The following is a 22,214-nucleotide window of genomic DNA, read 5'->3' as shown; positions in this document are numbered from 1 at the left end:
TCAGACTGCTACTCCACGCACCTGGACAAGAAGCAAACTGTTAAGAGAGCTGGTTTTCAAATTTGTGCAAACCCTCTCTTTATTGTGCAGGTTCAACACAGGTCATCAGTTCCAAGACTACCGTGCATCTGGAAAATATCCACAGCACTTCACTTGCTCCACATTTTGTCATGTTACAACTTTATTCCAAAATGGATTAAATTAAAAAAGTTAAACAAACAGTTTGCTTGAAATTCTTGCAAAGTTTTTAAACATAATAAACCAAAAAATATAACATGTACATAATTATTCACAGCCTTTGCTTAGTACTTTGTTGAAGTACCTTTGGCGATTTACAATTGCAGCCTGAAGTCTTTATGAGTATGATGCTACAAGCCAGGCACACCTATTGTCTCAAAATATTCTTTGCTGAACCTCTCAGGCTCCATCAGGTATGATGTGGAGCATCTGTGTCATTTTCAGATCTCTCCAGTGTTCAACTGGGTTCAAGTCTGGGCTCCAGCTGGGCCATGCAAAAACACTCAGTGAGGTCCCAAAGCCATTTCTTGGCTGTGTGCTTGGGGTTGTGGTCCTGTGGGAAGATAAACCTTTGCCCCGCCAGAGCGCTCAGACCAGGTCATCATCAAGGATGCCTCTGTGCGCTGCTGCATTGAACCTTGACTCTGAATAGTCTCTCAGTTCCCGCTCCTGAAAGTCTTCCCCACAGCATGATACTGCCATGCTTTACTTCTGAAGGCTGTTAACTGTTACCATTCATATTAAAGAATATGTTTTATTTAAAATCTCCCACAGTATTTTTAAGTGTGGTACAAAGTATCCATGAAACGCATCTTGGTTTTCTTTTTCTTTCTTCTTTGTTCAGCAGTTATTGCTTTCTACCCAACTTCATTATCAGTCTATTTTCTCTCCTGGTTCTCACTGCAGATGCACATTTGATAACAGCATAACACACTGCTTAGTTATGTGAAATAACCAGTAATAACCAATAATCAGTGAACATACTCAAACAGGGGCTACAGGGGCTGTCAAAGTACAGAGGCATCCGTGATGATGACCTGGTCTGACCACTACCACTACAAGTCCACCGCTGCTTGTTTCTTTTCCTCCTCTCCTTCACTATCGTCTTCTGTCACTCAAAAGGTAAAAGGAACAGTGAAACAGATTTACAGCCCAATAAGGTTTATAACAATATTCTAATATTGAATAAGGGCTGTTGGACAACAGCTAATGTCCATCTAACTGTACTGTACTGTAAACAATCACCTAAGCCCAGTTTGACCACAATAAGAAACTGTAACAAACGAAGACAATAAAGTACATCAGTTCCTTGGCCAGCAGACTGAAGGCTAAAGTTACAGTTAAAGTTGGCTAATGTTAGCTAACGTTTTAACTGTTTAGAGAGCAAATCTACATAAACAGACACTTCTAAGTCATATTAATGACCCTGCGTTATCAGAAGATTTGCACTTTTGCTTGCTAGTGTTTCAGGTAATGTTTGTTTTCAATCTGCATCACTGATATGTGTCATGAAATTAACTTTTGATTTTCTTTCTACTGCACCAAGACATCTTATTTACTAATGATAAGCCTGCACACAATGCCTCTTAGTGAGTGCACTGTGACATCATGATATTCAGTTCAATTCAATTTTATTTATATAGTGCCAAATCACAACAACAGTTGCCTCAAGGCGCTTTATATCAAGACATTAAAACTTTGTTTTATTCTAACCTTTACTGTCTTCAGTAGACAAGCTGTCAAAATATAACATTAGAAAACAATGTCAGAAAATAATACTGAAATTCATTGCTATTGCCACTGTTAGCTGGAGCACTTCATAGAGGGGTTTAAAACCTACCAATGGTTCCTTTGACTTTCTTTGTCTTCTTCTGAGAGTCACGTCATTCCCTCTGTGAATGATTCTGCCAGTTCTCCGAAGGCCGTGCTCTGCTTCACTGAATTACAGAAAGCTTGAAACTCTTTGTGGAGAATTTCAAGTAGTGACAGACATGCATCAAAACTGGATCGTTTTTTAATCTATCGACTCCAGAACGTCCACCATAACGTTGGAAATGAAAACTAATGAGTCAAATGTTGGTAATCACTGGTGTGCCATCATATTCAATACTGCTGAGACTTTCATTGAAGTATGTCGTTATTACAGCTCGTTGTGTACACACACACACACACACACACACACACACACACACACACACACACACACACACACACACACACACACACACACACACACACACACACACACACACACTTCCTCCTCCTGATTACCACTGGATCAGCTTGTTCGACATTTGAGCACAGTTGACAGTCTTCACTTTAAACTGAATTAATATTTAATGTATATCAGATTGACTTCCATCTGCCTGCGTTCGTGTTAACTCCCCAACATGCCCAATTTGTCCATGCTAAGAGGATTTAATGGATCGCAAGTCAGTCACACCATTGCTTCATTTCTGTGAGTGGCCAAAATGAATACAGGAACATATTCTTCACTAATCTAAGAACAGAATTGGTTTTTAACCAAGAACATTGTATCTTTTGCTGCTAACTAAACCTATGAGCTGCTCCAGAATAAACTCACTAATCTGTTTTTGTAAAATATCTTTGCATTCGTGACAGCTAGAATTTGTCATAACTCACTTGCATGACTTTTTTCTTTCTCTTTTTTTGTTTTTACCATTTTACCATTTTAATATATTTTATATATTGTATTTGATAAATAAGAATTCACTGATGTGTCAGTAATAATGGATAAGAGCTAAAGTTTGGGTCAAATATTTAATTAAATGTAACCTAGTTGAGTGTATTTAATTAGGTTAACATAACAACACTGCTTTACTTGTCTATAGTCTTTTACTTTTTCAAAATGCAGATAATAAAAAAATCAGTCAAACTAGTTTATATATCTGTGATTGGTTCAGAAAATGTTTCTGATTAAATTGGGCCTGTTAGAAAACCTGATTAAAAAACTTAAAGTGAATTAACACTAATTCAAATATAAATATTGAGACTACCATATTTCTCAAGACAATGGTGTGGCAGATCACCTTTCAACATTTCCCTAGTTACCTGTAAATCACCGGGGCCAAAGGTCAACAAAAGTTAGATAGCTGTTCTGTTCAGTTTTATAATGCCAGTTTACAACAACAGCTGTCTCAAAGCAAGCCTTACTATATTAGAAAAGCCCAATGATCAGATGATCTCTTATGAGCAAGCACTTGGGAAAATTGATAAGTTAATGGAAGAATTTCAGTTTAACAGGAAGAGACCAAACATAGCTGCAGTAGAGACAAAATGGAATGACAAAGAGCAACAGCTACCTAAATTGTACTTTATGTACAGAAGTCCGTTATCTTGGAGCAGTATTAATTCATGACTGCATACAAATCTGGATACTGTGGCTCTTCTGAAAAAGAAAGCAACCAGTCAGAGACATTTGACTCCCTGGTACAACCCACAAATATGAGCCTTCAAGTAAAGAACTCATAAGTTGGAGAGGAAATGACACCTTGCTAATTTAGAAGATCTTCATTTGGCCTGGATAAATAATTGCTCTATAAGAAAAAAAAGGTCTTTGTAAAGCTAGGACATCGTACCATATGTAAGAAAGAGGAAAATGGGAACCTCCCAGGTTGTCAGCCTTGTACCCAGGCTGACAGAGAGTTTGAGCTCTGTTGAGCTATTGCTTTAGCTTGAACTAGCGATGACTTCACTCATTTCTTTAAAAGTCGCCTTCCCACAGATGTGCCTAATGGTCGCTGATGTTTGCTAGTAATGTTTCTCTCCTATCCTTATTTACTTATTTTCATTCATTTTCTCCTTTAAATCAGCAATAAGTCTAATTCCTACAATTAATTAATGTTTCAGTTTTAAATATGATCAGTTTATCTTTATTAAAACAGACCTGTTTTACGATTGCGGCAATTAATTAATTACTTAAAAAAGCTTTTACTGTCATAGCAAATTATTGTATAGACCAATATCTATCCTTCCTTTTATTAACAAAATCTTGTAAGAATAGTTCTAAAATAGCTGGACAAGTATATGCAAAGAAATTGTTTATTTGAGGAGTTTCAGTCAGGATTCAGACTGCATTATAGTGCAGACACAGCACGAGTGAATGTTACCAATTATCTTTTCATTGCCTCAGAAAGTGGACTTATTCGATTCAGTTCAATTCAATTCAGTGTTATTTTATATAGTGCCTTGAGGCGACTTATCGTGCTACACCTCAGTGCATCATTTGATATTCTTGACAATAATATTTTATTATATAGATTAGAGCACACAATTGGTATTAAAGGAATTGTGCTGCAATGGTGTGACTCGACTCTATCTGACAGAGTTCCATTTGTTGTTAATGTAAATGAGGAATCTTCTTAGTTATGGTGTTCCGTGACTTACACTACACCAATGCCAAGTAGCTGGTGGACCTAATATCAGACCACAGCAACCTCTCTGAACAGGCAGACATCCAAGACTGGCTTTCCAGTATGAGGAGTTGGACACCACCAAGCCCTGACATGATTCACGCCTACTGGCTGAAGAAGCTGACTGCACTCCATCGTACAAATGAACCAGCTAATAACCAGCTAGTCAATGAGAGATACCCAGAATGGCTAACCGAAGGCTGGGCAGTCCTGACACCCAAGGACCCCCAGAAGGGACCGGTCCCCTCCAACTACCGACCAATAACCTGCCTCAGTACCACATGGACGCTCCTATCAGGCATCATAGCGGCTAAGATGAACATGGCTCAATAGATGAGAAAGGAATTTGCAAGAATACCAGAGGCAGAAAACACCAGCTACTGGTAGATGGAGCAGTCACCCGAGACTGCAAGACTAGGCTGACCAACCTGTGCACTGCCTGGATTGATTACAAGAAGGCCTATGACTCAATGCCCCACAGCTGGATCCTGGAAGGCCTAGACCTATACAACATCAACAGGACTTCATCAGGAACTCAATGGGGGTGTGGCGTACAACACTAGAGGCCAACTTCAAGCCCATAGCACAAGTCACCATCAAGTGCGGGATCTACCAAGGAGATGCTCTGTCCCCACTGCTGTTCTACATAGGCCTGAACCCCCTCAGTGAGATCATTGACAAGACTGGCTACAGATACCGACTATGGAATGGAGCAGTTGTCAGCCACCTCCTGTACGTGGATGACATCAAGCTGTATCCCAAGAGTGAATGAGACATCGATTCACTGATCCACACAACCAGGATATGCAGCAATGACATTGGAATGCCAGAAGGCAACATTGTAGACACTGAGGGCAGCTACAAGTACCTGGGGATCCCACAGGCAAATAGGAACCAGAAAAAGCTGCAACCACCAAGTACCTACAGAGATTAAGGCAAGTCTTGAGAAGTCGGCTGAATTGGAAGAACAAGATCCAGGCTATTAACACCTATGCCCTGCCTGTGATCAGGCACCCTGCTGGGAAACAAACTGGTCAAAGGAGGGGATGGAAGCCACTGATAGCCACTGAAAAGGAAACTCCTGACCATGGAGGGTTTCATCTAGTACCCTGAGACTGTCCGCTAAGCAGAAGGAAGGAGGCTGGGGACTAATGAGTGTCAGTACCACAATCCAGGATGAGACAACAAACATCCACGACTGCATCAGGAAGATGGCCACAAACAGCCACGTGCTCAGTGAATACCTCAGGCAGCAGAAACCCAAGAAGGAGTAGCAAAAGGAGGAACCATCATGGAAGGACAGGCATGGTATAAACCACTGGCAGATAAAGGAAGTGCTGACATCCAGAAATCCCACCAGTAGCTGGACAAAGCTGGACTGAAAGACAACACAGAGGCACTAATCATGGCAGCACAGGAACAAGCTCTGAGCACAAGATCCATAGAGGCTGGGGTCTATCACACCAGGCAGGACCCCAGGTGCAGGCTGTGTAAAGATGCCCCAGAGACAATCCAGCACATGACAGCAGGGTGCAAGATGCCAGCAGGCAGGGCATACATGGAGCGCCATAACCAAGTGGCCAGCATAGTATACTGAAATGTCTGTGCTGAGTATGGCCTGGAAGTCCCAAGGTCAAAATGGGACTTCCATGGTAAATGGGCTTTTCTAATCTCCCAGAGCACTCTGTACAACATGCCACATATAGCTTTCACTCTAACATTGACGCTCATTCATACTCCGATGGATGCACCTGAGAGCCACTTGGGGTTAGTATGTTTCCCAAGGATATAGGGTGAAGGTAACAATGGTCCCAGTGGTAATCAGAGCACTCGGTGCAGTGACCCCAAACTAGGCGAGTGGCTCCAGCAGATCCCAGGAACAACATCTGAGATCTCTGTCCAGAAGAGCGCAGTCCTGGGAACAGCTAAGATACTGAGCAGGACCCTCAAGCTCCCAGGCCTCTGGTAGAGGACGCGAGCTTGAAGGACAAACTGCCCGCAGGGCTAGAGGGGATTTTTTTTTTTTGTGTGTGTTTTTGTGATTTATTAAAAATGTGCAACAATAAATGGAAATACAGTATATAAGGCAAAACAGTGTGTAAAGATTTTATACAATGAGGGTATAATCATGGTGAAGACCAGCATTTTCAACCACTTACTTTTATTTTTCAACACTGAACTCCGTTAGTCAAGTTTTCTTTCTGTCGTTACCATGAATAGTCCTGCAGTTTTCTTGAAGGGCATTCCAAAGCTGATCTTTGTGCTAAGATGGGAAGCAGAGCCTCCATCACTGACAAGGTTCTAATGTGTTTTTTTATCGAGGTATACTTTTATTGCATTGGTGTGTTTGGGATTAGGGCTGGGTATCGTCACTGATTTCTAGAAACGATTTGACTCAGATTCACAAGGTCCCAAATCAATTTGATCCACGATTCGATTCGATTCGAATCAGGGAAATTTTGCCTCAGACAGTCAGAAATATCATAATTCTGATCACTTATCAGTACATATCTATATTTTTATATCTATAAAAAGAAAGCTGACACTTGTGAGACTTTATCAAAGGTGTGAGCATCACAGCCGATTCCTTTGTGTCGAAGTAACTGAGAATAAAACACAGAAAAACATGAAGGAGATTTTCCTGGTCTGGGTTTTTATTGCAGATGACCCAAAAATATTGTGCAGTAGATCAAAAACGAAGTGAAGCAGAGCAAAGTTACAGAGGTTTGATTAGAGACACAGCTAAGCATTTTGCAATTTTACATAATTTTAAAACGTTTAAATTTGTTCAGTATTGAACAGCAGAAATGAGGCTTTCTTGTCAGAAGTAAGTAAAAAAAAAACAAACAAACAAAAAAAAAACGGCCGACACCGTAGACTGCTGGGTAATAAGTAAGCGAATAATGCAAAAAACCCCAGAGATTTTTAGATGGGAAACTATTCCTGAGAGAGAGAGAGAGAGAGAGAGAGCTCTACATGAAGTGTGATTTTATCGTGGTGGAAGCAAAACAGCAAAACTAAGAGTGAGTTCATGACGATGTTTATGTGAAGCGTAGTTTGGATCGTCTTTGGCTGCTGGTTCAGTCAATATTGTTTGGAGAGAGATAAAACCTGCAGCTTCAGAATCAGCGCAAAAAGGACGTAAACACAAAGCGCCCGCTGACGCTTCAAAATCAGCGAGCTGTCGGCTTTCAGCCCCGACCGTGTCCGTGCCGTGGGGTGAGAAAGTCACATCTCACTGATTCTGATCCGTCGGGATCCGCGCTTTGTGTTTACGTCTTTGTGCAGAATCCGTGTACCTGCTCTCATTTACTGTCTTAGCTGTTTGGTGGTTGTAGAAATTTTGTGAGGTTTAACCTGAGATTCTGGCGTTTCGGGCAAAATAAATTTATATTTAAAAATCGATTCAGGATTTTAATCGATCGATATCACGTTATCCAAGCTAGAATCGATTTTAATCGATAAATAGATAATCAAAACCCACCCCTATTTGGGATTAATGACACAGTGAAAAATGAAGCAGTACATGTGATGCTTTTGAGATGCTATAGCATGGAGGATCACAATCTGCTGGTACTTTTCTGGCTTTATCATTTTGACAAGATCCTCAGCACCACTGGTTGAAATGTAGTCCCAGGCTATTTTGTCCTCTGGTCATCCATTTCAGTTTTTTTTAAATTTATTTTTTACCATGATATGCTGAGTTATGCTTTTGGCTAATAGTTTTCTATGAAGTATGTGTGAAGTTTGCATTTTCAAATATTCAACTGAACACATGGAAAGATATTTCATGCTGTTGTGACAGGCTCCCAGGAACAAAAATAGCAGTGAAATACAATCTAAAATGTGTTCTTTGCTAACTTGTTCTTTATAGATTCCACAATTATTCATTACTTGAATTAAGTGATTTACAGGTAAATGTTAACTGGATTAAGAAACAAGCAAACAAACAATGTTCCACCTAAAATTTGTTTCCAGTGACTGTAAATCACTGATTTTGTTAGGTTTCTCTCCAAGCCTGTGTTCAAGGTAAATAAATATTAGTTGCAATGATAATTTGTACTGCTTTTAACAGCATACAGTATGAGTTCTGTGCAGCAAACTAAGTTACTGTGATTTCATACAGAGATCTATTTTTTTGTTGCCATCATTCTCTTAGTGGATTATTTTGCTAATGTAAGTAAATTTGTACGTAAAAAATAGATTGAAACTCATATAGAAGCTAAAATGTCAGTTTTCTTGCATCTGTGACAAAAGCTCAAATAGCTCCATATTTCCACATTTGTATCTGTGGATATGCAAACATGCAGTTATGATCACAAGTTCACATCCAATCATAATCATCTAACCCACGCAGGGTCAAAGGTGCATATACAGGCTCAAATAAATAAAGTGTGTAAAATCTCACTGCAGTCAGCTGAATTCTGCATTATTATTGCTACTGCTTTATAACATGACAAGGCCAAGGCCTGTTAAACTTTTTGTTAGTGATCATGATTGACTGCACCAGCTAGTTTCTTTCTGTCAGCATAAAATGGATTTGTTTGGCAGCACTCTTCTGATTGGCCTGAAAATCCAAGAGCTAAGAAGGAGAACTGTGGTCAGTTATCCAACCAGAGTTTTGTCACAAGCTTGTAGATGACTTACAAACGTATCCTGTTAAGGTTCAACTTGCTAAGGGACATTTCACCAAATATTCATGGGGATTAATGTAGATATGTAGATCCTGTATTTATACTGAGGTTGGGGATTAGAAAAAATCAAAAATAAATTCAAATATATGCACCCAATACTTAAATAAAGATCTATTCTGTACAGTTACTCCACCCTGAAAGATGCCCATAATGAGTCTCAGACCACAACTGTAGATCTTTGACATTAGGGCCTTTCTGGCTTTAACATTTGACATTTTTATTTTTTCTTTGCATGTCTTCGTGCTGTAGTAACAGTATACTATTACAGAATAAATGAGGTAATGTGACTTCAATGCAGGATAAGGGAAAATGCACACATGCGTGAGAACAAATGCCTTTTTGTGCTGAACATTTCTCTTTGTATTTCCTGTCGTGATTGTGAATCAAAGTGCTGCTGCTTTAAGTGCTACTTGCTGAAACATTCTGCATTGTAAAGAACATGCAAATGGCTGTGTGTACTGCCAGCCCTCTGTATGAACTATGTGTGTAATCATTTGCATGATAGTCAGCATGCAAGGAACAAGTGTGTTTCTAATCCTGTCTTTGCTTGTTTTCTTTGTCTCCTTTTTTTGCTCTAGAAATCAACAGCAACAACATGCCAGGTGAGTTTTTTTAGTGAATAATGTCAGATGGAAGCAGATATTCAGACAAGTGCAAACAGACTTGGTGACAACAAAGTGAAGCTACTGTTCCAGCTTAATGATTTACTGAAATGTTCCTGTCTGTGCTTTAACATGATGCATATTGCATTCCCTGAAATGGGATATTTCTTTTACAAAGGAGGGACAAATGACTAAGACTATTACTATGACACTATATGTTAATTATTCAACCATGCGTAGATATTAGGTTTATCTTTCAGTTACAAATGTCCATAATATTTCTGTTTATTCCTTCAGAAATTTGATATTCAACACAGATTTTAGGATCCTGCCTCTTGGGTCATTTCATCATACCAGTAGTTACAGATTACTTGCCTCTAACAAGTTCTATTGGGATATTTAAGTATCTGATTGAAAACAAAGAATTTATTAAACTAGAGCATTGCAGTAATTGTTATCTAAAAAATTCTCATTATTTTACACCGTCTTTGCACAAAAGTGATGAAATTCAGTTCATGTGGACTAAAACTTCACAGGACATTTATGGTGTGTCAAATGCTTGGACAGCTCACGAGCTAGCCTTCAGGAAATCATATTTAAAATATTATATATTCTGTCACGTTTAAACAATTCATTTTAAAGCAGCTATAATACTAAAAATATGCTCAAGACACTGTAAAGACTAAACCAAAAAATAGAACTGGACAATAACCAGAAACAGAAAAACAGAAATGTCACTCCCATCAACTGGATGTTTAGATAAGCAGCTGTGTGTTAGCAAGACAGGGACATAAACTAATAAACTGAAGACATTTCAATAATGTGTTTATAATTTGTGTTTGCTGCCTCAAACGGCCAAAGAGCAAAGAGCAGATATGGCATTTTTATGTCTATACAGCAGGTCAGTTGAGTTCTGCTACACAAACTTAAAAAGCACACATGAGCTTTTTATGTGTTATACTCGTTATGAGGAAGCCTCCTGCTCACGCACAGGAAGCTTTGTGGCACCTGTGTGATCTGATGTTATGCTTTCACTATGGGTAAAAGCATGAATCATCACAATACCAGAGGGTATTGAAACTAAGTGTTCTCTTTGCTGAAATATTCTCTTTCACTCTTTTCCTCCCCTCTCTTATTTTCCTATTTTCTTAAGGCCTTGCACATATGATGGCAGAGCAAGGTATGCCTCTCTTTATGTCTTTGCTACAAGTCTATCTTTGGTTGTGACTCTGTTGTGTTGTGCTGTGCTGTGGTTGTTTTTGATGGTGTTCATGGAAGTGCATTGTTCAATATACAATGTTATTTTATTACCCCTCTCTCCTTCTTTTTACTGCCCTAAGAAAACTGTAACAAAAAAAGCTTGTTTTTTTTCTGAAATCTGTTATCCTGGAGAGACTGTAGCTACAGTGGGCAGCATCAGACGTAGTCTGTAGAGTGTTTCTGGAAATCGGGCAGAGCCAAGGGTTACAAGGTGGAAGTTAAAGGAGGAAGTTCAGAGATGAAGTGAGACAGAAACAGCCAAGGAGGTGTATGATTTATACTGTGGACAGAGGAAAGAAGACAAGGACAATTGTCTTTTGGTGGAATGAGGATGCACAGGACAGAAAAGGCATTTCACAAAGGAAGGAGTGGGAAAGGCAAAGAAAAAGGCTTTTATTGCGTTGTATGTAAAACGTGACACTAAGGAGAAAGGGACTTAGATGGTTGGCAGTGACTGAGCTAGAAACAATGCGAAACATGTCAGGGTGATTAGGAATAGAGATGGAAATGTAGTAACAAGTTACAGGTGTGGTAAGAAGATGGGAGGAGTACTCTGAGAAGCAGATAAATGAAGAAAGATGAGAGAGAGATTAGGATGGATGGAGGAAAGTTAGTGATTCAGAAAGTGCAGAGAATTAATAAGGAGGAAGTGAGCAGCTTTAAAAAGGGATTGAGAGTGAAAGGCACTTGGTCCACATCACACACTGGTGCAGGTATGTAGATGTCTAGGAGAGAGGAGCTGTGCTGGTACTGATGGCTACTGTGACCACAGAGGGAGTGGAACCATACCATGAAGCTATGAGAAAGAGTTTTTAAAGTGACCTGATGATCAGTGAGCAGCAGAAAGAGAATTACAAATGTGACGCTTGCTTTGAGAATGTTGATGGAGAAGTATAGAGAAGGTCAGAAGGGCTGCACTATTTCTGTCTAGAGAAGACGTGTCATAATGTCAAGAGAGGAACTATGTTTGTTTGTAGTGAGAGTAGGAAGCAGAAAGACCTGAGAGGTGAAAGTATGCAGTGGATAGAAGAGGAATGAATGTCAGTAGAAACGGGACAAAATGCATGAGTATGAATGAAAGGGTAAATTAGTGAAACAGCTCTGCATGGTCATGTAATATATATTGTAAGTTTATTTTCATGCATGCATCTCTACTTTTAGATATTAAATAAATTTCCTCATTTTCCTGATGAGTGTTCTATCCACCCCTTTTCCCAGAAGTCCTCTATTTCAGTAGTTACTGCTCGTGGCTTTCATGTGTTTGAGATGTACAGTTGCATCAAAGATGGTGCTGTGCATTATTGAATTCTATGACATGATATGGTTGGTGTCTGCTATAATTTGGACTAAATTTCCCTCTTCTTCTTCTCCCCTCTCTGGGCACTCTTGGCTGTGGATTCTGTGCTGTCTCCGCCTCCCCCTGCTCTTCTAGCTAAAAGCAAAGGTACAGCTTTTTCAAAATCTTTCCTTTTCCACCTCTATGAAAAGCGACGGTTGCTCTGTGAGTGTTTAAGAGCAGTGCAGTGTTATGTGTTTGATGTTTTTAAGGTGTTTATTTGTCTGTATTCACTTCTCTTGTGTAATGGCTTTTCACAGAGAGTGCTTGGAGTAAGCAAGTAATTAAGCCAACCTTAATTGAAGAAGGATAAAAACACACTGTTGTTTTCTGCTTGTTTATAAAAGTGTGCATGTGTTTTGTAATTTGATCTGAGTTGTATACAGTACACCTCTGAGAAAGCTGCATGATGTTAACACTAGAATTACTGAGCCTTTTTTCCCTGGTGCAAGTCCCTACTACTAGATTTACTAGCCTGCGCAAATCTGCGTAAATTCCCCCCGACCTTAACACCTCTTGGCACCCCGCTGAGATTTTCACAGGTCTTCAGCTCCATTGTTCTCCTGCTTTTGTTGTGCAAACACACCCTTCCCCAACCCCTAACCATGAGAGATTCAGTTCTTTCCTTCCCTGCAAGGCTACTTTCCTTCCTTACCTGCAGCGTACTATACACCATGGTAGTTTCTATGTGCAATATTTCTCATATGTAATATTAGTTCTTGTCAATCCTTGTCACTATATTGGATGCCTGTCCATAAACATATATACACAGAGTTGTACATATATTTATATATTTATATAGCTACACCTTATATAATATGCATAAAGTCTAGTTATACACACAGACACATCTATATATATGTATACATATATATATATATATATATATATATATATATATATATATATATATATATATATATATATATATATATATATATATATATATATATATCTGTGTGTGTGTATGTATGTATGTATGTATGTATGTATGTATATATATATATATATATATACACACACACAGATAGATAGATAGATAGATAGATGTGTGTGTATACATACACCAATATTTTTGAATACTCGTGTCCATATATATGTTTCCAGATTGTTTGTATAGTGCACTTTCTATACCGAGCTCTGTCCACTTTTTTGCAATGACAATGCAGATTTTCTACTTGTGGGACAAATAAATGCAGATTTGCTGTGTGTGTGTGTGTGTGTGTGTGTGTGTGTGTGTGTGTGTGTGTGTGTGTGTGTGTGTGTGTGTGTGTGTGTGTGTGTGTGTGTGTGTGTGTCTGTTTGTGCAACATTGGCATTTGTTTACTCAGATCCAAGGCAGGCCAAACCTCTGTGTTACAACCTACATACAAAAGACACACATTCACAATATATGGGTACACAAGTCTGTTTTTTTTCAAAGTGTTTCAAACTTTACAGCGTTTGCAGACCCAGTGTCCATCATCCCTGCATTTGGCACAGGTGAATTTCTGACATGTTGCACAGGTAAACCTGCTGCGATTCCTGTTGCAGCTCTCTTGCACCTGGCACTGCGTCGTCTTTACAGTCCCCGGCACAGCAGCTGCAGAAGCCAGCCTCTGTGATAATATTTCCTTGTGCTGCATGAATCGGCAACGAAGTTGCTGAGCTAGAAGACTCATAAACAATCTTCTTTTGCCTGTCCACCCTGTACATGCCTTGTACAAAATGTAGGCATTCACTGCCGCCAGGTCCAGCATATTGTAGAAAACCGCTACTGGCCACCTGCGTGTTGCTGATTTTACGGAATACATCCGTGCCATTTGGTCCAACACGTCTACACCACACTGTAAAAGCAGAGAGAGAGAGTCATGAGTATATGTTTTTTTCTATAGGCCTGTATAGCACACATCAGAAAACATTGTAGCACTGGTGTAAAATTGTACACACATTCACATACCTTCATGTGGTTATAGTGTGTTATCGTGTTGGGTTTCCTCTTTCTGCCGTCACCGATCGTCACGTCTTGGTGCATGGAACTTAGAACACACACAGTCTTGGTTTTTTTTTAGGTGCATAAATTGTCAAGGAGACACTGCCACTTCTAAGCACTGAAGTGGAGAATACCTTTCGCTTTGCAGTATCTTTTGCAAGTTGAGGAAGTTCACGCCGAACTTTATTCACCGTGCCCAGTAACGTTGTTTTGCACTGCAGCAGTCTGTGTGACAGTGAAGTAAAGAAATTGTCCGTTGTGACATTTCTCCCATCATCCAAAAACGGCTCCATCTGTTTCATGACCACGTTCTCTGCCAGCCTCTCTCCCTTCTGACGACTGGGGTCCTTTCCCAAGAAAGGAGATGCACTGCAGACATATTTGGTGTCCAAATCCGTGGCCATCCAGAACTTGATCCCAAATTTGTCTGGCTTGGTTGCAATATACTGTGTGAATGGACAACGAACCTTGTTCTTTGCTTGGTAGGGAACAGCTGTTCCCTACCAAGCATTTCTTGCAGCTGGCAACAACGGTCATGCATTCAGTACAGCTGTGACTTCCGCAAGAAATGTGGTCAAAATCTCATGAGTAAGTTGAAGCATTTCTACCAGGCATTTCTGAAAGTTGTAACACAGAGGTTTGGCCTGCCTTGGATCTGAGCAACTCTGAGTGAGAAAATGCAAATGTGCCAGGCCTCAAGGATAATGGGTGGTTTGCACAACAAAAGCTGTAGGAGAAACAAGCTGACGACCTGTGAAAATCTCAGCAGGGGTGCTTAACACCTCGGGACTTGCACCAGAAAATAAAAAAGCCAGTAATTCTAGGGGGTTTTGGGTTTAGGGAAGTTACGCAAATTTGCGCAGGATAGTAAACCTAGTGTTAAAAGAACAACCGTCACTGTGGGGCAGTTTACAGAACAGCCAGGAGAAAATAAATGATCTTCTCCTGGCTGATGGAACCAGTGACAGAGCAGGTTGTCCTTAAACAATGCTCAAAATGCAACCAGTGTGTTGTGGTCTGAGAACAATGTAGGTGCATTTAGTTTATTTATTTATGTTACTGATAATTCATCTTATCAAGCAAAAGCATGCAAACAGACCATTGATACAGAACAGTAGATCATTTAAGCTTTCCAGTAATTTAGTTTTTGGATAGATGCTGTTGATGTTCAATACCCGATTCTGCATCTCTTAATATAAATGTGCTCCAGAGAAGGGAAACTGCTGTTGGTGATCTTTTGGGCAGATTTCACCATTTTTGCAGCGCCGTCTTGTCAGCCTCAGAGCAGCTGCCATAACAGACAATTATAGAAGAAGTCAGAACACTCTCCACCAGAACACGTTACACCAAGATCAGCTACTTCAGCCTCCTCATGAAAATCAGTCATTGATCAGCTTCCTTCATAATACTGGCTGAATTTGTGGCCCATGTGAGGTTGCTCTTCCACCTCTTTCCTGTATGTAGAGATCAGAGATCAGACCAACAACAGCCATCTACAAACTTCAGAATATGATTGCCTGGATACTTTGCTGAGTAATCACGTGAGAAGTGTACACAGTAGAGGCCGCCATACACACCCTTGTGGAGAGCTGGCTTTAAGTTTGATGGTGGAGGATGGCCTGCCTGTCAAGAAGTCCAGCACCCAGTTACACACAGTAACAGCTTATTGGTTAGTGTCTGTGGAATGATGGTATTAAATACAGAATCAGAGTCCAGAAAGAGCAGGCTGACACATGCATGAGAGCAGAGTGGATGGCAGACACAGACTGGTTCTTCCTGTATGCATGCTGCTGTGGACCCACACTGATGTCAACTGACTCCTGAATGTGGCCAAAAGCAGCCATTCCAGCCACTTCATGATAACTGGGGTGAAAGCCACCAGGCAATAGTTACTCATGGCTTTCTCAGCTGGGTTTTTGGGCACTGGGAAAACAATGGACCAAAGCCAGAGAGAGAGATGTTAAAAATGTCAACACCATGGTGAGTTCCTGAGCACACTCTCTTAGAACCCGTCCTTGGATGTTGTCTGTACCTGCTGCTTTCCTGGGGTTGATCCCCTGTAATGTTCTTCTGACATCTACCACAGTCATACTGAAGAGCATCTCACCTGATGAGAGTTAGATCACTCAAAGTGAGCGTAGAAGGAATAAATGGCTCTTTAGGGCAGTCTACATCCCTCTGTTTGCACCCAGTGATGCTCTTTATACCCTTCCACATGCTTCAAGGGCCACTGGTGAAAAAATGACCATGTATATTTTGGGCATAGGTTGCCTTTTCCAGTTTAATATCTGCATCCAATTCCCTCCCTGCTCTTCTCAGTGCCACTGGATCTTCAGATGCAAACGCTGAGCCCTGTATCCTTAAGAGATCTCACCTCCACATTTAGGCAGGGTTTCTGATTAGGAGAGATGATTATAACCTTTGTGTTACACATTGCACTTGCTGATGTATCCACAAACTGAACAAGCATAAGCCTTTAAAGTCCACCCCACCGTCGTGGATTGCTGCTTCTCTGAAAACCTGCCAATTGGGCTACTCAGAATAGTCCTGGAAGCATAGAAATAGTTCCACTAGACCATACAGTGATGGTTTTCTGTGTGGCTGTGCTGCCTTTTCAAGACAGAACGGTGTGTTAAGAAGCAACAAACCCACAGAGAAGCCAAGGTGGGCACAGGACACCGCCATGTATGCCTCCCATTTTTTGGTTACTTCATTACTTGATTGCCTTCAAAGATAAGATAAAGATAACTCTTTATTGTCACAGTCATACTGGAAACTGTCCCACAGCGGCACAACACAACACAACACAACACAACACAACACAACACAACACAACACAACACAACACAACACAACACAACACAACACAACATAACACAACACAACACAGTAACTTAAGGTGATTTTTTTTAAGTGCAAGAAAGAAAGAGCAAAGGAATGACTTCAACAACACTTTTATTTTTTATTGCACATTATTATTATTAATATTATTATTATTATTATTATTATTATCCCCCCCCCAAAAAAATACAGTCCAGGGAAGTAGCCAATCAGGTCAGCTGTTAGCATTGATTAGGTCTGTTGCCCTGTTGTAAAAGCTGTCCTTGAGTCTGTTTGTCGGCGACCTCAGCAGCCTGAATCTCAGCCAGATGGTAGCAGTTTAAATACCCGGTGTCCTGGGTGTGTGCAGCGAGTGCTGTACAGGTCCTTCAGGGAGGGAAAAGGATGTCCAGTGATTTTTTGGACCATATTAATGACCCTCTGAAGTGCCTTTTTGTGTGCTGTGGTGCAGCTGGAGAACCATACACAGATGCAGAATGTCAGCACACTTTCAATGGTAGAAGACGATCAGCAGCTCCTTCTTCAGGTCCATTTTTCTGAGGATTCTCAGAAAGTGGAGACGCTGTTGGGACTTCTTTAAAACAGCCGAGGTGTTTGAGCTCCATTGGAGGTCTGTGTCTATGTGCACACCAAGGAACCTGTAACTGGACACCCTTTCCACGCACTCCCTGTTAATGCTGATGGGTTGCAGCTCAGACTTCCTTCTTCTGAAGTCGACTGCCAGCTCTTTTGTCTTGTTGGTATTGAGGTCCAGCTTGTTGACTGCACACCAATCTGTCAGCCTTTTAACCTCAGTTCTGTATGGCGTCTCATCTCCCCCAGAGATGAGCCCCACCAGTGGGTACTGACACAGTCATGTGTGTACAGAGTGTACAGTAGGGGACTCGGTACACAGCCTTGTGGAGCCGGTGTTAAGAAAACACTGAGGAAAGATGAGGGCCCACTCTAACTCTCTGTATACGGTCTGACAGGAAGTCTCTGATCCAGCTGCAGGTGGTAGAAGGAAGTCCGATATCCAGCAGTTTTACTATTAGTCTGTCCAGGAGCATCGTATTGAAGGCAGTCAACAAAGTCAGCAAAGAGCAACCTGGTGTAACGCCCCTGTTGTTCCAGGTGAGAGATGGTGGTGTGGAGGGTTGTAACAATGGCGTCTTCAGTTGATCTTTTAGCTCTGTATGCGAACTGGAGCGGGTCGAGTGTGGGTGGCAGGCAGGACATGATGTGACGACGGACCAGTTTCTCGAAATACTTCATTATAACAGGCGTTAGAGCAACTGGTCGGCATTGAGGTCATTGAGGCTGCTAATGTTTGTCCGCTTAGGCAGTGGGACGATTGTGGCCGACTTTAGGCACGGTGGGATGCAGGACTGGGACAGTGAAGCATCTTAGTGAAGACCCCAGCCAGCTGGTCTGCACATTCTTTTAGGACCCTTCCGGTCACCCCATCTGGACCGGCAGCCTTCCTGGGGTTCACTGCACTCAGTGTGTGCCTCACCTCATATTCCTGCACTATGAGGCTTGGGGCTAACTCTTGTCCCTTCACCTCAAAGCAGTCTTGTTTTATCAACAAGTTCTGTAGCATCCAGGCATTACTAATGAGCAAGTCACCCATTAATGTTGGTATTCAGGTACACAGGCTGTGGCTAGATCAGCCATGGAAATATACCAAGCCTGCATTATGAGATTGTATGTTTAGTGGTGTAGACTTATGTTGTAAGAGAACCTGGTTTTTATAGTGGGGACATCAATGTGTTTTATAATTTTTTTGGCTTCTGTTTTTCACTTACTTTGTGCTTTCATTTGCTGCTTCAGAGCAGATTGACTTACACTGAATGTGACAACATAAGTAGAGGAAGCCTAGTTCTGGCTGTCAGGGACAACTTTAGTATGGAACTGATAACAACACTATCCATACAGCTGATGATAACGTGCGAAATTGATGTAATTCGGACTGATTCTTATATAGTGCTTTTCTACTCGGAGTACTCAAAGTGCTGTATACAACATGCCTCATTCACCCTATCACAGCCACTCATACAAGCACTTACTTCTATACTTAAGTACAATCTAACCAGCATTCACATACATTCACACTCTGATAGACGCATCACTCTTTGAGTGTTTTAGGTTTTAAAACATCAGACACCCTCACCCGGGTGATCTAGCCAAGGTTGTTAACGCCCGACTTGCATCCCAGCAAGAAGCAATAAATCAGGCTCCTTAATCCAAAGTCACTTTATTGCTTTCTTTGTGACACACGGATTGAATGGCCCTCCTCTAAGCAACTCCTGTAATTCCCAAATTGAGCTTTCTGCAGAGCCTCTGCATTCTATTCTGTTGGCTCAAGTCCTGTAGCCTCTGTTCCTGCACTGTTCCACCAGTTCTGGGTACCTAACATGTTTTCTCTCATTGGCTTCCTCAATAGGAGCTTCTGAGGGAACTTAGAGTTCCAGCATGAACAGATGTTTTGAGGCTTCAGAGATAACGAACAAGTCTGTTCTGAGTTAAGTTTTTAACAGTGTGGCCTGGGAACATCAGATGATTTCCCAGATGCATCTGCCGGCCGAAGTCTGTGTGGAGTAGACCTGTATTTGTTTGTCGGTGTGTAAAGGGCTTCTTTCTAGCTTTGACAGAAGATTTTGTCTTCTTTGAAGCATGATGGTGTTTTCTGGTACTAATGGCTAAGGCTAAACTCTGAGCTACCTAGTTGTGGTGCCACTGATAGTGGTAGTCTAAGCTTACGTGGACAACTTTGGCATCTCTACAACATCAATTCTTGGAAGTAGGTCGATCCTAAAAAGGCTGGAAAAGCTCATCACATGAGCTAGGATAAGTTTCAAGCCCTCCAAGTAATGGCCCATGGTGCTGAAGAAAGGGAAGTTGAATTGGCTGATTTTAGGGACGGTCATCTCATCCATCATTGAGCAACCAGTCAAGAGTTTGGGTAAGCCTGAAAGACTCTGCCGCTATCCAGAAGCTAAATCAAGAACTTGGAAAGTGGCTTACCAAGGTCAACAAATCTGGCCTGTCTGGTAGATTTAAAGCTTGGATCCACCAGCATTCCATCCTGTCCAGAGTCCAGCAATCACTGCTGGTCTTTGCAGTCCCAATAAAACCTGTTGAGTCTTTGGAAAGAAAAATTAGCAGCTTTCTTGGGAAATGACTGGGCCCTCCCCACCACTCACAACTGCTGCCCTGTACAGGTTGAGTAACTCCTTGAGGATACCGTTCAGTGATCTTGCCAAGGAATTTGTGGTCTCATGCACAAGAGAACCCCCGTAGTACAGAGACTACAAAATGTCATCAGCTGTTATTTAGGTTACAACAGGCAGGGAATGTAGGGCGGAGGGAATGGAGGTGGTGGAATCACCCCTGAGACACAGGACACTGGTGGGCACCTTGGCCATAAAGTTGAGCCTGGGCTACTTACCAAAGACCATAAGGGCTAGCAGTTTTTTCTTTTAACATTAGACTGTTAAAATACATTTTCTACTTTCAGCTTCATCACATCTTTAATATGTGTGATTGTAAATGTGCTACTGAAATTCTAGATAGTATAGAGTGTACTGGATTTATAAAGCAGAAAGCCTACCTTTGGATTAAACCTCCCCTCTGTTATAATGTTATAAAGTATTAATTGAACTTCAAAACACTTGTTCCACTGCATGTACTGTTGTTGTCACAATGGAGAGTAATTCTTCAGTTTAACAATATGTGGATCTCAGCTTCCCAATTTCAATTAAAGTCAAAAACACAAAAATTACAGGAGAGGAGCAAAGTTCTATGCCAGCTGTTTTATTGAACAGTGTAGCTCAGCAAAACAGAAGGAAAAGCAAAGCTCCCCTAGGGTGTTCGCAGTAAGCGCATGCAGGTAGGGACCAACCCCACGGACAGACAGCAGGAAAAAAGCCCCGAGGGCTTTCCCAGGCCCCCTTTTAAAGGTACCAGTAGTCCCACCTCCTGCTGCTGAGTAACTTTCCCACGCGCCCAAGAACAGCAGGTGCAGGGTCAAGTACCAGCCAGAGTTCACACAGGGCCCTGGCTGAGGGCCCAGCCCAAAGTGACACCCCTAGGTTAACCCTTTGCTTTACCTTCTGACAGTAGGTCACAACATGGTCAAAGGTCACACATTAGTACAGCAAATAGCATAGTTTTTGTGATAATCTTATGATATTAATGCAAATAATACTTGGCCTAACTACATCAAATACATGAGTTAAATGCATTACATAAAAATAACACTCCAGTGTAGGTGTATAGTGTGTGTGTGTGTGTGTGTACAGGACAGTGATTTCATTAGGCTGGTTTCCCTGCATGAGTGTGCTGCATGGAAAGCATTTATCTGTGAGTGTGTGTGTGCGTGTGTGTCACCGCGTGCCTAAAACTCCACATGAAAGTTACAATATATATTCAGATAGATATATAAGTACATGAATCCACCACATTAGATATATAGGTATGCATGTCATACAAAAAATCCACTACAGTACAGTTGGTGCCACTCTATGTTTGATGATCACATAATACTTCAGCATGCCAATTCATTTGGAAATTTAGGAGCTGCAGTAGGTGTTGGTACAAAGTCTTCAGTGCAAAAAGGTTGTCGGGTGTTTTTCCTGAGAAGCTGTGATTGGCTGGATCTCGCTGTGTACACCTGTGATGGTTTCCCCCATTCACAGAAAAAGCTTGTGTAAGCTCCTGGAGATTCCTCTTCCCTCACCACCTGTGCTGTTTTTCTTGTTACTGTGTCTAATCCTTGAGCAAGATGTAGACATTATTAGGTATCACACACATACACAGGCTCCCTGTTGTCTCGTGTTAGGCAGACAAGAGGCTCCGTTCTGGCTCCATTTGCATGGCAGCTCACTGGTGGCAGAATAGCAGAGCAAGAAAGGAATAATAAAATATGGTGCGTCTGCAGTTGTGGAGTCACATTTCTTGATGTTTTGGGCTGACATAAAGCGATTCTGTCCTCATCTTGTTCAGATATCTGGTCAGACTCTTTTTGTCTTTTTATTATTTTCATGGTCAGTCACCCTCTCTGCTCTACTTATCTGT

At 41.2% G+C, this 22,214-nt stretch overlaps 1 protein-coding gene across 1 annotated transcript in view; it reads left to right on the top strand.

Annotated features, from left to right (window-relative positions):
* nrxn3a (neurexin 3a) overlaps positions 1–22,214 on the top strand; it is a 212,322-nt gene that overhangs the window by 19,798 nt on the left and 170,310 nt on the right. The window contains 3 exon segments of the mRNA XM_063500149.1: positions 9,724–9,747; positions 10,901–10,927; positions 12,440–12,451. Coding sequence (XP_063356219.1) covers positions 9,724–9,747; positions 10,901–10,927; positions 12,440–12,451 — 63 coding nt within the window.

The sequence above is a fragment of the Pelmatolapia mariae genome, linkage group LG16_19 (assembly GCF_036321145.2).
Source record: "Pelmatolapia mariae isolate MD_Pm_ZW linkage group LG16_19, Pm_UMD_F_2, whole genome shotgun sequence".
Lineage (NCBI taxonomy): Eukaryota > Metazoa > Chordata > Actinopteri > Cichliformes > Cichlidae > Pelmatolapia > Pelmatolapia mariae.
This window is presented reverse-complemented; position numbering and strand designations above follow the sequence as displayed.